The 18603-nt window shown below is 45.1% G+C and overlaps 1 protein-coding gene across 2 annotated transcripts in view; it reads left to right on the plus strand.

Moving 5' to 3' along the window:
- Window positions 1-18603, plus strand: part of ZFAT (zinc finger and AT-hook domain containing) — a 97284-nt gene that overhangs the window by 11678 nt on the left and 67003 nt on the right. For both annotated transcript variants that reach the window (XM_072151150.1, XM_072151151.1), the window contains exons 2-7: window positions 2100-2210; window positions 2921-3082; window positions 9117-9365; window positions 10434-10610; window positions 10981-11134; window positions 15527-16878. In XM_072151150.1, the coding sequence (XP_072007251.1) occupies window positions 2156-2210; window positions 2921-3082; window positions 9117-9365; window positions 10434-10610; window positions 10981-11134; window positions 15527-16878 (2149 nt within the window). In that variant the 5' untranslated portion in view covers window positions 2100-2155. The remainder of the gene's footprint in view (window positions 1-2099; window positions 2211-2920; window positions 3083-9116; window positions 9366-10433; window positions 10611-10980; window positions 11135-15526; window positions 16879-18603) is intronic.

The raw sequence follows: 18603 nt of genomic DNA on the forward strand, positions 1-18603 counted from the left end.
CCTGTACTGATCCTGAGTTACATCCTGTATTATACCCCAGAGCTGCACTCACTATTCTGCTGCTGGTGCAGTCACTGTGCACATACATGACATTACTTATCCTGTACTGATCCTGAGTTACATCCTGTATTATACTCCAGAGCTGCACTCACTATTCTGCTGCTGGTGCAGGCACTGTGTACATACATGGCATTACTTATCCTGTACTGATCCTGAGTTACATCCTGTATTATACTCCAGAGCTGCACTCACTATTCTGCTGTTGGTGGAGTCACTGTGTACATACATGACATTACTTATCCTGTACTGATCCTGAGTTACATCCTGTATTATACCCCATAGCTGCACTCACTATTCTGCTGCTGGTGCAGTCACTGTGTACATACATGACATTACTTATCCTGTACTGATCCTGAGTTACATCCTGTATTATACTCCAGAGCTGCACTCACTATTCTGCTGCTGGTGCAGTCACTGTGTACATACATGACATTACTTATCCTGTACTGATCCTGAGTTACATCCTGTATTATACTCCAGAGTTGCACTCACTATTCTGCTCTTGCAGTCACTGTGTACCCCCCTGTATGGTATATCTGGGTGTGAGGACTCCTCCTGCCTGTGGATGTGATGTCTGAGGTTTCTCGCCTCCCGGTAATTGACACCCATTTGCGCTCAGCCTTCATGTCGCACTATATTGATATCTCGTCCCTCTGAAATCCGGTTAGTGCAGGAATAGAAGATGAAATTGGCGCTGGGTCTGCAGTCAGTATCATCCTGATGAAGGATCTGCGCGGCCGCTGGTAATTTATTCTCTATTTCACTGCTCAGTATCTGAGACGTCTCCTGTAAACCACAAACCTAGAATACAGCGGCGCCTGCACAATGTCCGGAGGACGAGTAATAAAGCTTCCACTATTGGGTCAGGAAGGCGGCCTCTTGTTTTTTAGGCATCATTTTGGTCAAATTTGATCAAAACTCCAACGAAACTGATCAAGAAATGTATCAGCATGGGCTCTCATAGAGGGAACCTGTCAGCAGGCATGAGTATGTAGTACTGCAGCCAGTGCTATGTATTGTCCCTGGAGAGATGTGTAATCAGACCTTTGTGTATGTTTGTGTTAGCAGCAGGACTATGATATATGGATTTCCATTCCATTGTCCTGCTGCACAGCCCTTTCTCTCTGTATAAGTCAATTAGTTTCGTTTTGCACATTGTACCTGAATCAGAAGAAAAGGGCAGTGGAGAAGCCAGGTGCGGAGAGCTCAGAGCACAGCAGTGTGAGGACACAACCCAGTGCACTTGGAGAAGCTGTAATCTGGGAATATAAATCCATATTTCACAGTCCTGCTGCTACTAACAACATACACAAAGGTCTGGTTCCCTCATGTCTGGCCCACGTTGTAGCCTCCTCCTCCTCCTCATTTTCTATTTTCTCCTTTCTGAATCTCCTCTGATCACATCCTGCGGCCGCCTACAGATGAGGCTGTAACATTGGGGGGGGGGGTTCATCTCCTGATCTGTACACACTGCGGGGGGCGCCGGCTGTTGGCTGCAGGTGAGGCCGGTGTGATGTTGTCATATGAGAAGAATTTCCTCTGGTTATTCAGGGACTGGAAATCATCCAGGGACATCAGAGGGAGAAATACGTGAAAATAAACGGGAAAGAGCAGAAAAAAGATTCGTAGAAATGTCATTTTGTGTAACCAAATCCTGGACCGGATAACCTAATTTTAGTTATTGAATCAAGGGCATTGTTTATCTTATAGGAAGGAGGTCGTGTAGTATCAAAGACGACCGGATCGTCCCAGAAATCGATCGCCACAATCAGATCCGTTATATCTCTTGTGGTTCCAAACACAGAAAGTTACAACAACAACAACCAGTAACGCTCCCTGCGATGCACGGCTATGTGACCTGCTGTCCCTGGTGCTGATCAGAGCTGAAGGCGCAGTTGTAATGAGAATATATATGGAACTTCTGTGCTGATATTACGGATCTGACTGTGACAATGGATTTCTCCGAGTTCTCCCGTACAATCCAGGATCGGGGATCTCGTTGCCTCCTTGTAATATCTGATCTCCCGCTTATTTTGCAGTCTGCCGGTGCTAACGGTCCCACCGCTGTCTATGGAGAGGTGCAGCCGCCGGCCAAATGCATTCAGTAGAAAACACCTGCAACAATGACAACGTCTCCCGGCTGAATGAAGGTGCGTGCAGGAGGAGTAGTAACAATGTGTATGAGATGTAGGAGGGGGCACTAATATCCCCAAAACATTGCATCAAAATCTTCTAATAAATCTCATCAAAGGAAAATGCTGCTTTCTCTACTTACCAGGTTCTTTTCTTCCTCCTAATCCAACATTTGTCAGGAGTAGCCATAGGTCCAATGCAAACTGGGCAGTGTCAAATTGTTTTGATACTATAAGGCTGCATTCACACACATGTATGGGGGACATAAATACTGCCGATATACGTCCCCCATACACTTCTATGGGCTCACGGCACCATACCGCTCCTTACCCGGGAAAAAGATAGGACATGTCCTATCTTTTCCCGTGTTACGGCGCCGTGCACCATATGTTCCTATGGAGAGGGGCGGAGGTGAGCAGCTACGGTACGGCAGGAAGCGGCAGTGTGCATGTAGCCTAAGATGCGTCCCAGATTTAGTCACCCTGAAAAAAGGAAAATATATTTTACATCAATTACAAATTCCCCGTTGAACACGCACACAGCTCTGGCGCATGCGCCGGTTTGCAACTTATTCTGGGTTAGATACAGACAAGCTGAACTTTCCACAGGAAGAGAAAAGCAGCTGCAGGATAAAACTAGGAGGAGAGTAAATGATGCTATAGTAGCGTGTGTGCGGAGCCACTTCTTCTATACTGTGTAACTTCTCAGTATTCTTATTATTTTTTAGGATCCAGCTCCATCTACATGTGTAAGCTGTGTAACCTGTTCTCCCCCAGTCACTCGGAGCTCCTGCTACACGTTACCGAGAATCACACCAAAGAAGGCCTGAGCCCGGAGCACATCATCATCCCGCTGAGACCACTGGTGCCGCCCAGCCGCAGCGCAGAAGGTGAGACCCAGGTTTGTTTGCTTGGCCTTTTTCTACTGTCCGGGGGGGTTATAGATGAGAGTCTCCTGACCCCTCCTGTGTGAACAGTATATTTGTCTTGTTTGGGAACGCTGGAAGCTGGAGAGAAAAATCCAACTGTGCCAAAATTCAGCGGAACAATCCTTATTAAAGGATGCAAAGAGTTGATGAAAAGCTACTGGGGGTGTGGAGTAGCCTCGGAGAAATCGCTGCACAACGGCTTCTCCATGCCCCCAGTAGCCCCTGCAGATCCACCTATCGAATCGTCTTAATTTGTTTGGGTGCGTCGCCAACACCATCTGAGTTCTCTGCGCAAGTGCAGTAGCGCCTATCCGTCTGCTGGCGATGCTCCGGTAGTAGGAGAGCTCTGCGCATGGAACAGGAGCTACTGCACTTGCACAGAGCTCACCTGCTACCGGAGACCTGCCCGAACAAAAAAGACGAGCGGGTCGGCAGATCTGCAGGGACTACTGGGGGCGGGAAGTAGCCTTTGCCACCGAAGCTCTCTGAGGCTATGCCACGCCCACCAGTTTTCCGTGCAGTTAATTTGCATAAAGCAGAAATAAAGTTTATTTTGGCAAAGGTTGGATAGCAGAGTTGGGTAAAAATCGTTTAGGGATGGGGCATGGAGGCGGAATAATACATCGGGAACTACTTCAGAAAGTAGATTCCCGGTGGTAGATTCCGCAATGTTATGATATTCAATCCATTAAAGGGGAGGTGTAGAAAGTGCAGTAATGTGGCGGAACAATCTTAAAGGGAACCTGTCTCCAGATTTTACTCTATTAAACTAGTAGTCCCCTCAGGAAAGGAGGATTTTTTTTCTAGAAATTTCTCTTTTATGTAAAAATCTCTGAAGTCATGTGACTAAGAGCAGAAAAGAGTAGTTTTTAGCTTAATCCGTTCTGGAGGTTGCTGGGAGTGTGTCGCTTCAATCACCCTTATTTCTCTTCAAACACCTAGAAACGTGCTGCTGGTGTCATGTTAAAGATAAGAATCACATCTTTTAGATTGCATCAGAACTGCGGCTCAGTGAACTGGCGCTACAGACAAGGCATATGTAATGGGACAGTATATCCCCTATCCATAGGAGATAAGTCTGATCACTTGGGTCTGATCTCTGGGACCACTAGTGATCTCTGACCTACCGTATACTACCTAGGACTTCCAGGATTAGCCTTCCCAGCCAGAGGTCCCTTACAGCACATGGACTTCCATTATTGATTACCAGACTGTCGGTCACGGTAATCCTCAGCCCTATTGGGCAGCTAAGGTGCAGCATGTAGTTAGATTTTTAAGACTTTCGGTTGATATGCAATAAAGGTCTATGATGGAAAAACCCTTTAATTTGTCCCAGACTGTTTGTCACAGCTCCTCCCATTTTAGTCAAGTAATAATTGGAACTAAAATGAAAAGGGAATGAAGGGTTTATACTTTCACGTCCTCTTGATCCGGCGCCAGGCCTTGGCATTATGTAAATATTATGCAGATTTGAAGGCCCTCGTTGTTTAATAATCACTTTTATATTCTAATGTCGGGGGAAGAATTTGTTAAAATTATTGCATTTTAAATGCTGGCAAATATTCCATTTGCCGCTATAATTTGGGCATGGCAGGAGCCGCTGCCGCCAGGTATGCGCATACATTTGCAAGTCTTTAAAACGGAAAGTGTTATCCGGTGTTTATAGGGATTGGGCTCATTTACATAATGTCTTAAAGAGCTCCAGTCACTAATTGGGTGGCGATCTCTTCCTGTAATTAATGGGCTTTTCCAGGACTGAAATATTGATTATATAGATGGAGCCACACACTGACCTGTGACCCGGTACATCAATTACATGTCCCAGCTGCATTGAAGTAGGTGCGGTTTAGCTGCAATACCAACAGCAACCACTGCACCTTATATGGCGCTGTGAAGAAACTACAGGACTTATCTGAACATTTTGGTCTCTGCTAAAAGCTAATTGGTGGCTTTTATGGGTGTCCACCCCCCCCCCCTACCCCCGACACATGATATTAATGGCCCAGCCTGTGGTGATGTCATCAATAGTATAGTTCTAGGACACCCCCTTTAAAGGGGGGGTTCAGAAATAGCAAGACTGCCCTCTGTAGGTTGCTCCAAATTGAGCGGTTGCTACTGTTGCCTTGCAATGCCCGGTGTTTGGTTTTCACCAAGGTCAGAACCTATACAGTGGACCGAACCAGAAGCGGACAGCTCCATGCAATGTATAGTGGCCAGCCAAGGAAATGCAGCTCATGTATAACCAAGAAGAAGTGCAGCTCAGTGCCTAGATCCTTGTGCAATGTGTGTAAGATTTCAATGTCTACAAAAATGTTGCTGGGCACTTATGGAATCTGACAACAAGCCCCCGGTAGTCAGACATGTGACCTAACACCCTGGCTGTGACAGAATCCGCTCCCCCAATGCACTGCTCTCTGGTAACAACAATGTTTCACTAAGATGTCATTTACATAGAAGTCTATGGAGAGGAAAGGTGGGAGGAGCGGGTGGCAGGGGCCGGGGTGAGCGGGTGGCAACGGCCGGGGTGAGCGGGTGGTAGCGGCCGGGGCACCAACCACCAGGAATGACTGCAGATTCGCAGACAGAGATTATAGAGGTGAAGTTTTTTAGATAATAAGTGTGATAGGTCTCATAATAACCAGAATCTGTGTTAGTTCTCGTGAGGAATGGGTAAAAGGGTCAATGATTGGCCGCCACGTTCGTGTCCTTTCCATATGGAGGGTTTCTCCCTTTAAGGGCCATTTCACATTGTAAAAGTCCTCGACCTCAGTCGGCTCTGATGGAACATCCCTTTAATAGAGAGCGTGTTAGCAGCTCCTCGTCCCTGAGATGCAGACAATGGGTTAATAATCGGAGCGCTTTCCTGCTTAGCGGATGATGTATGTGGCGAGCGTGGCGTTGGGCTTTGTTATTGACGGATCAGGGCGAGATCACAGCGGATGTCCTGAGGGGCAGCTGCAGGGGCCGGGAGCTTCACAATGAACCTGCCGCCCCCTTCCCCCGCAGCAGATAACTGCCTGTCAATCATCAGCACAATCATCATCCGCGACTCGGAGCCTGGTGCACGTCCCCGGAGATACTCGTCCCCTCTACTGGAACGTGTCTACACTAACAACCTGCCCGGGCCTCTGCTCCACGCTGTCACACAAGAGTCTCCTGGTTATTACATGTCACATATCAAGGTGGGAGCATGATTGAAACATAGTATAGAGGTTACATAACACAGAGATCTGTAATCAGACCTTTGTGTATGTTGTTAGTAGCAGCAGAACTGTTAAATATGGATTTATATTCCGGGATTATAGCTTCTCCAAGCTCCCCGGGGGAGCGGGTGTCCTACTGCTGTGCTCTCTGTGTTGTCCGTGGAGATCTGTGTGATTGCAATTTTTGTATGTTGTTAGTAGCAGCAGGACTGTGATGTAGGGGTGTATATTCCAGGACTGTGGCACATCCAAGTGCACTGGGGTGCTGTCCCGGGAGAGATGCGTAATCAGACCTTTGTGTATGTTGTTGGTAGCAGCAGGACTGTGAAAAAAGGATTTACATCGAATGATTGCAGGCTGAAGGCTGAATCTGCTGCAGGGGTTTGTATCTCCCGGGGGCAGCGCTGTTGCTGTTCCCATAAGATGCTCATTTACTTCCATGTCTCGCCTACAATCATGGATCATTTAGCTCCATGTTCACCGTAAACAGCGACAAGCTGCCAGCGAGTTACAGCGAGCGCCAGGAGACGAGCGAGACCTGAACTCTGAGCCCGGAGACGCTGCAGCTTCATTATACACGCTGTATGATTCCTCCACAGCGCAACGGCTGCGCCAAGCACCTGAATAATCTACTGTAATGTGTCTGCGGTATTAATCACCGTCACTGCCTCTAATGTCATAGATCACGTCAGTATCACTCCATGTCACCACCGCAACAGGGCAAGGGATTCTGCCTAGAAGAGGAAACTGCCCAGGTCTAACATGTATAAGATTTATTCATAGGGGCAGTATTATAGTAGTTATATTCTTGTACATAGGGGGAGTATTATAGTAGTTATATTCTTGTACATAGGGGGCAGTATTATAGTAGTTATATCCTTGTACATAGGGGGCAGTATTATAGTAGTTATATTCTTGTACATAGGGGCAGTATTATAGTAGTTATATTCTTGTACATAGGGGCAGTATTATAGTAGTTATATTCTTGTACATAGGGGGCAGTATTATAGTAGTTATATTCTTGTACATAGGGGGAGTATTATAGTAGTTATATTCTTGTACATAGGGGGCAGTATTATAGTAGTTATATTCTTGTACATAGGGGGTAGTATTATAGTAGTTATATTCCTGTACATAGGGGGCAGTATTATAGTAGTTATATTCTTGTACATAGGGGGTAGTATTATAGTAGTTATATTCTTGTACATAGGGGGCAGTATTATAGTAGTTATATTCTTGTACATAGGGGCAGTATTATAGTAGTTATATTCTTGTACATAGGGGGCAGTATTATAGTAGTTATATTCTTGTACATAGGGGGCAGTATTATAGTAGTTATATTCTTGTACATAGGGAGCAGTATTATAGTAGTTATATTCTTGTACATAGGGGGCAGTATTATAGTAGTTATATTCTTGTACATAGGGGGCAGTATTATAGTAGTTATATTCTTGTACATAGGGGGCAGTATTATAGTAGTTATATTCTTGTACATAGGGGGCAGTATTATAGTAGTTATATTCTTGTACATAGGGGGCAGTATTATAGTAGTTATATTCTTGTACATAGGGGGCAGTATTATAGTAGTTATATTCTTGTACATATGGGGCAGTATTATAGTAGTTATATTCTTGTACATAGGGGGCAGTATTATAGTAGTTATATTCTTGTACATAGGGGGCAGTATTATAGTAGTTATATTCTTGTACATAGGGGGCAGTATTATAGTAGTTATATTCTTGTACATAGGGGGCAGTATTATAGTAGTTATATTCTTGTACATAGGGGGCAGTATTATAGTAGTTATATTCTTGTACATAGGGGGCAGTATTATAGTAGTTATATTCTTGTACATAGGGGGCAGTATTATAGTAGTTATATTCTTGTACATAGGGGGCAGTATTATAGTAGTTATATTCTTGTACATATGGGGCAGTATTATAGTAGTTATATTCTTGTACATAGGGGGCAGTATTATAGTAGTTATATTCTTGTACATATGGGGCAGTATTATAGTAGTTATATTCTTGTACATATGGGGCAGTATTATAGTAGTTATATTCTTGTACATAGGGGCAGTATTATAGTAGTTATATTCTTGTACATAGGGGGCAGTATTATAGTAGTTATATTCCTGTACATAGGGGGCAGTATTATAGTAGTTATATTCCTGTACATAGGGGGCAGTATTATAGTAGTTATATTCCTGTACATAGGGGCCAGTATTATAATAGTTATATTCTTGTACATAGGGGGCAGTATTATAGTAGTTATATTCTTGTACATAGGGGGCAGTATTATAGTAGTTATATTCTTGAACATAGGGGGCAGTATTATAGTAGTTATATTCTTGTACATAGGAGGCAGTATTATAGTAGATATATTCCTGTACATAGGGGGCAGTATTATAGTAGTTATATTCTTGTACATAGGGGCAGTATTATAGTAGTTATATTCCTGTACATAGGGGGCAGTATTATAGTAGTTATATTCTTGTACATAGGGGGCAGTATTATAGTAGTTATATTCTTGTACATAGGGGCAGTATTATAGTAGTTATATTCCTGTACATAGGGGGCAGTATTATAGTAGTTATATTCTTGTACATAGGGGCAGTATAATTAGAGTTTTATATTTACATGGGGCTAGAGAGAATCTAACTTTTGTTATTCCGAATATTGGGACTGAATATCTCCATGCTATGTCCTGCTGCCCCTGTGTGGTATGGGTCGCTCTTGGCTCTTGCTGCTGATGTTACTGAAGAAATTGAATATATTTTTGTCTCTCTCTAGAATCGTCTGTTGTAAAGAGGAAACGAGGACGACCTAAGGGTTCCACTAAGAAATCCATAGCTGAGGAGGAGTCTGTTGAGAGCAATGGCAGCGTGCCTAAGGAGGACACCGAGGAGGGACGTCTGTCCCCGGAGCCCGTGCCTGACAGCCTGGAGTGCCGAAAATGCAGCCGAACCTTCTCCAACATCAGGCAGCTGAAGAAACACATCTGCATCATTGTGCTGAACGACGATGAGGACGTCACTCAAGGTGATTGCGATGACTGGCGACTCCTTGTCTATATGCACATGCAGAGCAGGGCTACAAATGTATCCATGGTCGCTGTAGAATTCCATTGTTGCCAATCCTTTGCTTCTTTACATTTGCTGCTCAGCACCAGCACATCTCCCGCAATACAACGCAGCATAAACTCGCGGTTGATTATATGACCCCATGTAGACTATGCACTAGGGACTATACACGCTGCAGTGTAAAGCATGGGGGCAGGGAAACTGAGAGCCTGGTCAGACATTCAATAGATTTCATGCTGCCCTACAAAAGCGGAGCTAGAAATCAGTCACCATTGAGCCTAATAAAACACTTGCTATAATCACAGAGCGGGTCATTTATTAAGGGCCCGAATTGCTTTTTTTTCGTCGGATTTCCCGAATTTTGCCGAATTGCCCCGGGGTTTTGGCGCACGTGATCGGATTGTGGCGCGCCGGCGTGCACGCGACGGAAATTGGGGGCGTGGCCGTTGGAAAAACTGCAGAATGTTTAAAAAAGTGTTGCTTCACACGTGCTTACCTGCATCCGGGGTAGATTGTTGAACTCCGGCGGACTTCAGCGCAGCAGCGACACCTGGTGGACATAGGGTGCACGACCCTAGTGAATCGCTGGAAGATCCAAATCCTTGACTGAGAACGCACCGCTGGATCGCGACCGGACCGGGTAAGTAAATCTGCCCCAGAAACTCTAAGGTCATTGAAGCAAGTTGCACTGAGCTGCAATACCAGACTCAACCTGTAGGCACCAGTGGCGTTGTCCATCGAAGATAGCAGCAATTTTGGTCTAGTCATTGGCAACCTCATGAGACATGTGCCTACTCTGTTATAGGGCTGACAGCCTGTTAACCACTCAGATGCTGTGGTCAAATATTAATGTGGCATCGAAGCAATGATGGTGTATCATCACAGGACACTTTGAGAGTTCCCTGGAGTAACTGCCCCATCTCCCCCTCCCATAGGCAGACAACCTGGATATGAGGAAGTCGGAGTGGCTACTGCTGCGGCCAGTTGTCTCGGCCGTTTTCTATCTTTTAATTGTTGTATTTTGCAGCCAATGACTTTGAGGGGAAGTTTATTCTGCCGGATAATGAAAAGGAGAAGGAAAAACCGCCAAAGAGATCCCGTCTGCAAAAAACGGAGAAGGCTCCACAGTCGAAAGATACCGAGAAAACTCAAGGGGTGAATCCCATCGTCAGTGTTCTTCTAACAGCACATGAAGCTATCCCAGGTATCCGTCTGTTCATGTTTAAAGGGGTTCTCCCAGAGAAAAATATTACAGGGATAGGTTTTGCATATCAGATATTTCTTTTTTTTTTGAGGGGGTTGACATGTATCTCCCCAAGGATCATCTGATAAACTGAGAATGGGACCGTAAACAGACAGCGCCATTTCAGTGCAGTGTAGTGGCAGAAATGGGTCAGTCCAGCTCTGATTTCAATGAATTGGGGCTCACCTGCAGTAACGTGGTGTCGCCACTACACGAGAAATGGTGCCGCCTGCTTCCTGTTCCGTTCTCTCTAGATCACCCACTGAAAACTGATTATTGACCTGAGCGATTAGACTGTTCTGCAGATCCTCTTATATTATCTTCGTGACAGGTGCAACAAAAATAGTTCCCATAGAAGCTGCAGCTCCGGTGGTGGAACCAGAAGTGAACCAGCAGGTGACTGATCCAGAAAACAGTCTAAGGAGAGGATACCAGGAATATGCCATCCCACAAGTCCCTCAGGAACAGGCCACTCACTCCAGCAGGTAGTGCAAGTTATACTGTCCACTTTAGTGCATGGTAATCCTCCAGCAGAATAGTGAGTGCAGCTCTGGAGTATAATACAGGATGTAACTCAGGATCAGTACAGGATAAGTAATGTCATGTATGTACACAGTGACTGCACCAGCAGCAGAATAGTGAGTGCAGCTCTGTAGTATAATACAGGATGTAACTCAGGATCAGTACAGGATAAGTAATGTCATGTATGTACACAGTGACTGCACCAGCAGAATAGTGAGTGCAGCTCTGGGGTATAATACAGGATGTAACTCAGGGTCAGTACAGTATAAGTAATGTCATGTATGTACACAGTGACTGCACCAGCAGCAGAATAGTGAGTGCAGCTCTGGGGTATAATACAGGATGTAACTCAGGATCAGTACAGGATAAGTAATGTCATGTATGTACACAGTGACTGCACCAGCAGCAGAATAGTGAGTGCAGCTCTGTAGTATAATACAGGATGTAACTCAGGATCAGTACAGGATAAGTAATGTCATGTATGTACACAGTGACTGCACCAGCAGCAGAATAGTGAGTGCAGCTCTGTAGTATAATACAGGATGTAACTCAGGATCAGTACAGGATAAGTAATGTCATGTATGTACACAGTGACTGCACCAGCAGAATAGTGAGTGCAGCTCTGGGGTATAATACAGGATGTAACTCAGGGTCAGTACAGGATAAGTAATGTCATGTATGTACACAGTGACTGCACCAGCAGCAGAATAGTGAGTGCAGCTCTGGAGTATAATACAGGATGTAACTCAGGATCAGTACAGGATAAGTAATGTCATGTATGTACACAGTGACTGCACCAGCAGCAGAATAGTGAGTGCAGCTCTGGGGTATAATACAGGATGTAACTCAGGATCAGTACAGGATAAGTAATGTCATGTATGTACACAGTGACTACACCAGCAGCAGAATAGTGAGTGCAGCTCTGGGGTATAATACAGGATGTAACTCAGGATCAGTACAGGATAAGTAATGTCATGTATGTACACAGTGACTGCACCAGCAGCAGAATAGTGAGTGCAGCTCTGGGGTATAATACAGGATGTAACTCAGGATCAGTACAGGATAAGTAATGTCATATATGTACACAGTGACTGCACCAGCAGCAGAATAGTGAGTGCAGCTCTGGAGTATAATACAGGATGTAACTCAGGATCAGTACAGGATAAGTAATGCCATGTATGTACACAGTGACTGCACCAGCAGCAGAATAGTGAGTGCAGCTCTGGGGTATAATACAGGATGTAACTCAGGATCAGTACAGGATAAGTAATGTCATGTATGTACACAGTGACTGCACCAGCAGCAGAATAGTGAGTGCAGCTCTGTAGTATAATACAGGATGTAACTCAGGATCAGTACAGGATAAGTAATGTCATGTATGTACACAGTGACTGCACCAGCAGAATAGTGAGTGCAGCTCTGGGGTATAATACAGGATGTAACTCAGGGTCAGTACAGTATAAGTAATGTCATGTATGTACACAGTGACTGCACCAGCAGCAGAATAGTGAGTGCAGCTCTGGGGTATAATACAGGATGTAACTCAGGATCAGTACAGGATAAGTAATGTCATGTATGTACACAGTGACTGCACCAGCAGCAGAATAGTGAGTGCAGCTCTGTAGTATAATACAGGATGTAACTCAGGATCAGTACAGGATAAGTAATGTCATGTATGTACACAGTGACTGCACCAGCAGCAGAATAGTGAGTGCAGCTCTGTAGTATAATACAGGATGTAACTCAGGATCAGTACAGGATAAGTAATGTCATGTATGTACACAGTGACTGCGCCAGCAGAATAGTGAGTGCAGCTCTGGGGTATAATACAGGATGTAACTCAGGGTCAGTACAGGATAAGTAATGTCATGTATGTACACAGTGACTGCACCAGCAGCAGAATAGTGAGTGCAGCTCTGGAGTATAATACAGGATGTAACTCAGGATCAGTACAGGATAAGTAATGTCATGTATGTACACAGTGACTGCACCAGCAGCAGAATAGTGAGTGCAGCTCTGGGGTATAATACAGGATGTAACTCAGGATCAGTACAGGATAAGTAATGTCATGTATGTACACAGTGACTACACCAGCAGCAGAATAGTGAGTGCAGCTCTGGGGTATAATACAGGATGTAACTCAGGATCAGTACAGGATAAGTAATGTCATGTATGTACACAGTGACTGCACCAGCAGCAGAATAGTGAGTGCAGCTCTGGGGTATAATACAGGATGTAACTCAGGATCAGTACAGGATAAGTAATGTCATATATGTACACAGTGACTGCACCAGCAGCAGAATAGTGAGTGCAGCTCTGGAGTATAATACAGGATGTAACTCAGGATCAGTACAGGATAAGTAATGCCATGTATGTACACAGTGACTGCACCAGCAGCAGAATAGTGAGTGCAGCTCTGGAGTATAATACAGGATGTAACTCGGGATCAGTACAGGATGTATACTTTATTGGATTTCTTTACCACCATGCAGTAAAATGAAAAGTAAAGTTATGCAGTTGTCGCCGGTAGGTTTGTCAGGTGCTGTTGTGTTGAGCAGCTGGAGTTTTGCACTAGGTTTGAGATGTCGCTCTCCGGAGGGGTTTACATTCAGCTGCTTTAATTTCACCATGACGTAGATTAGAGCTTTCTACATGTTTCTGCAATCAGTCTTCGCTCCCCCGGCACAGACCGCTTCAGCACGAGGCAGTGAAGTAGATAAATTTGGTAAGGAGCGAGTCATGATAAACGTTCCCTCACTGATGACCTCACCGATATGTTCCCGTAAGGAATTGGTGTCCCATTTCGTCTGCCGGTACCGTTGTATACAATTTATGAAGCACCCATTTAATATCATGTAAGCTTCTGTTCAGACTTGAAACTAAAAATTTGTAAAAATTACTAAAGTGTTTACTAACCCACCCCCAACTTCCAGATTTCTTTTAGTACTTCCAGTTTTTGGCCCATGCCGTAAATTCCCGGGTGGGGGGGGGGGGAATCCTAGGACCTGCTTCAGCCAATGAGTGGCTTTTAGGAATCCTGTTTTCCAAGGGTCTCCACTTCCTGTGTTGTTCCCTGATCCAGGGAGGGTGAAGCAATCCTGGGATCCCCTGGGTCCCCCGGGTCTGGAAGCAATACCCCTAAAAAAATCATATATACATTTTTTACTGCATTCCTTATCTTAACAAGGCAGATATAGAAGCTCAGCCCTATGCACGGTGAATGCCTATACAATTGCAGCTTGGATACAGAAGCTCATCTCTCTATAAGGACAAGGCTTATATAAAATCGCAGCTTGGATATAGCAGCTCAGCTCTAGGTAGTGTTGATGCCTCTATGAATGCGGATTAGATACCACCTGTACATGTCCCAAATTATGCTCCTGTTTAGTGAGAATGGAGTAAAAGGAGAACCCTGCAACTCTTGTGGCTGCATATTTCTCTTTAGTCTTTGTATCTTATATTCTGCCCGATTCCTAAATCTTAGTGCACATAATAATGGTCAAATATTTACAATACTTAAATTAGTCTCAAAGAAGATTTAAGTCTTGTGTAGAGACTTGTGGACCTTGGGGCCTCCATAGTTGGGCCAATGAGCCGGGTGAATATTCTATATTTCGGTGCATTTTCTTATGGTATCTTTACATGATTCTGTAGTGATCTGCAATGAAAGGGTTAAAAATAGAATTGTTATGCTGCCAGAATTTGACCCACTGGACCAGGCTTTGACCGAAGTGCAGCTAAGTATCATTATATTACCAACAACGAACTTGAAGTGTAAAAAAGTATCAAAAAAAAGTTTCCAAAATTCAGTCCATCCTACGTTTCTATTTGAGACTCTTTCTGAAGTCCATCAATTGTACAGGCAGAGTTGAGGACAATCTAACGTTTTGATGGGTAAACAAGATCACAACCTGAATGCTCAGGAACACAAGCGAATCATCACAGAATCTAGCGAGCAGGGAACCTTGTGCTCAGGCACCATGCTTTAGAGAAAGCTCTCAGCTCATCTTGTAGAAGGCTTCAGGCTAAAAACTATCACAGTCACATAGAACAGAGGTGAAAGACTGTAGAACTGTTCAATGATGAGTGCTAAGGGCACAGCAGTGTGAGGACACGCCCCTTGTGCACTTGATGAAGCTGCCATGCCTGAATATAAATCCATATTTCACAGTCCAGCTGCTACTAACAACATACACAAAATTATCTTTCTAGCATCTTATCCTACTAGGTTACATTTGGAATTATTGGATTTTTTTGCATTTTTAATGTAAAACCTGTGAACAATTATAAACACTTTAAAAAATAAAAATTTTCTCTGCACTCTAGAAGTGAATTTTTTTTTTTTTCCCCTGCAGGATAGGCCCAAACCAGCTGAAAATTTTCACTTGCGAATATTGCAATAAGGTCTTCAAGTTCAAGCACTCCCTGCAGGCCCACCTGCGTATTCATACCAATGAGAAGCCCTACAAGTGCCCCCTGTGTAACTACGCCAGCGCCATCAAAGCCAACCTCAGCGTGCACATGCGCAAGCACACCGGCGAGAAGTTCAGCTGCGACCACTGCGCGTTCAGCTGTCTCAGCAAAGGCCACCTGAAGGTCCACGTGGAGCGCGTCCACAAGAAGATCAAGCAGCACTGCCGCTTCTGCAAGAAGAAGTACTCCGACGTCAAGAACCTCATCAAGCACATCAAAGAAACCCACGACTTGTTGGACCAGAAGGTGAAGGACAACTTCGATGAGCTAAGGTTACTGACCCGCGAGGGAAAGCGGCAGCTCTTGTACGACTGTCACATCTGCGAGCGCAAATTCAAGAACGAGCTGGAGAGAGACCGGCACATGCTGGTGCATGGAGACGAGAGGCCGTTCGCCTGCGAGCTCTGCGACCACGGAGCTACTAAGTATCAGTCTCTCGAGCTTCACATTCGGAAGCATCCCTTCGTCTACGTGTGCACCAAGTGTTGCAAAAAGTTTGTCAGTACCGTAAGGTTAAAAGCGCACATCAAAGAGCTTCATCCCGATGATCCAGAGGACTTGGTATTCAGTGACTCCATTAATCACAGTTTTTGCCTTTTGGAGCCCGGGAGCGACATTCAACAAGAGGCTCTGGGTGACGTTGATGGGGACGCTCCACGGGACTTCAACGAAGCTTCACCTCTACCGGTCGGTCCTACGTCCATACAGGAGAACTCTATGGAACAGTCTCGGAACTCAAAGGCTCCAAGTACTGGTTTACTTCCAGACCAGCCACCACAGTTACTTGGTGCCGAGCAAGCAGTTTGCACCACGTCAAAGCTAGCGGACTCTCTTGAGCCGTCTGCGGACGTGTCCACAGAGGATCTTCTGCGTGATCTGACCGAAAAGGAAAATAACAGATTATATGCCAATCTTGGGAACCTACCAGGTGGACACCATGAAGATGGGGTCATCGCTCATGTCACAAGTGAGATCACACCCGTGGCGTTAGAATCGTTGACTGATCAGATTTCGTACGGACGTCCTGAGGGTGGGAGCCAAGGAGGTCCGGTGGAGACCACTTTAGAGACGGAAAACACAGGACTTTCCTCTTCTGCCATCCCAGGGCCAGTAAACTCAGGAGAGACCACGGCCTTCATGGCCATCTTGAATGGACTGCACAAGAGACAGTTGTCGCTGGACTTGTTTCAGAAGATCAGGAAGATTTACGGGGAGCTAGAATGTGAATACTGTGGTAAGTTCTCAGAAAATTGTAGGACCTTCTAAAGTTAAAGTTTGCTGGTGTCAGACACTGATGAACAGTTTATAGCGCCGTACGTTTGTATAGAGGCTGTGCTTGGTATTGCAGCACTGCTGACTTGTATAGGGCAGGGCTGCAAACAGGCCTCATGACGCCATGTCATCATCATAACTTGTTGCCCGTGGTAGATCTTACAATCTAAATTGCCCATTATTATGTATATGGGGGGAAGTATTTCTATACAAGTCTGAGATTTGGTATTAATCTACACCAACCTATCCTCACACTCCTCTCTCAATTGAAAGCCGAGCGGCAGCCATGGGAGCTGGTTCCCACACCATCGTGTGCATGAGGCCTTAGATTGATAGTTTGGGGCATCCGGCGTGTGATCCCACTGCCTGGGATCATTAAAGGGATCCTGTGTCCAGATTTGAACCCCATAAAACTCCCAGTCCCCTCAGGTCAGATATGAGTTTCTATAATTCCTTCTTTTCTGTGAAATCTATAAGTAATAATAAGCATAAGAGTCAAATTTGCCTAAAAGGAGTCACGTTTAGAGGCTGCAGGGAAAAGTAACCTCAGTCACCCCAGTGTTCGGTTTTATAGTATATAGAAATGTTTCTGCAGCTCACGTTTCCATCCATGTATTTAACTTTCTGTATCTCCAGTTCCATAGCTCACAGTTGCAAATCGTTATGCAATGTGAAAGAAGATTTTCTTATCTTTAATATAACAACCTGTTTCTAAGTGCTACAGAACTCAAGATAGAAGCTTCTGAAAAAGCGGTCTATTCCCTGCGCATTGTCGCATGACTTTTTAGGATATATATATATTTTAAAGGTAAAAGGGTGAGATTTCATATAAAAGAGGAAATTCTAGAAAGGATATTTCATCCCCCACCTGAGGGGGTAGTAGTTAGATGGGGTAAAATCTGGTGAGAAAAGGGAGGTTGCTGCTCCTCTAGCTGGTTACTGCTTCTGCTCCTCTAGCTGATTGCTGCTTCTGCTCCTCTAGCTGGTTACTGCTTCTGCTCCTCTAGCTGATTGCTGCTGCTTCTGCTCCTCTAGCTGGTTGCTGCTTCTGCTCCTCTAGCTGGTTACTGCTTCTGCTCCTCTAGCTGGTTACTGCTTCTGCTCCTCTAGCTGATTGCTGCTGCTTCTGCTCCTCTAGCTGATTGCTGCTGCTTCTGCTCCTCTAGCTGATTGCTGCTGCTTCTGCTCCTCTAGCTGATTGCTGCTGCTTCTGCTCCTCTAGCTGATTGCTGCTGCTTCTGCTCCTCTAGCTGATTGCTGCTGCTTCTGCTCCTCTAGCTGATTGCTGCTGCTTCTGCTCCTCTAGCTGATTGCTACTGCTTCTGCTCCTCTAGCTGATTGCTGCTGCTTCTGCTCCTCTAGCTGATTGCTGCTGCTTCTGCTCCTCTAGCTGATTGCTGCTGCTTCTGCTCCTCTAGCTGATTGCTGCTGCTTCTGCTCCTCTAGCTGATTGCTGCTGCTTCTGCTCCTCTAGCTGATTGCTGCTGCTTCTGCTCCTCTAGCTGATTGCTGCTGCTTCTGCTCCTCTAGCTGATTGCTGCTGCTTCTGCTCCTCTAGCTGATTGCTGCTGCTTCTGCTCCTCTAGCTGATTGCTGCTGCTTCTGCTCCTCTAGCTGGTTGATGCTGCTTCTGCTCCTCTAGCTGGTTGATGCTGCTTCTGCTCCTCTAGCTGGTTGATGCTGCTTC

This window comes from Engystomops pustulosus, chromosome 5, assembly GCF_040894005.1.
Source record: "Engystomops pustulosus chromosome 5, aEngPut4.maternal, whole genome shotgun sequence".
NCBI lineage: Eukaryota > Metazoa > Chordata > Amphibia > Anura > Leptodactylidae > Engystomops > Engystomops pustulosus.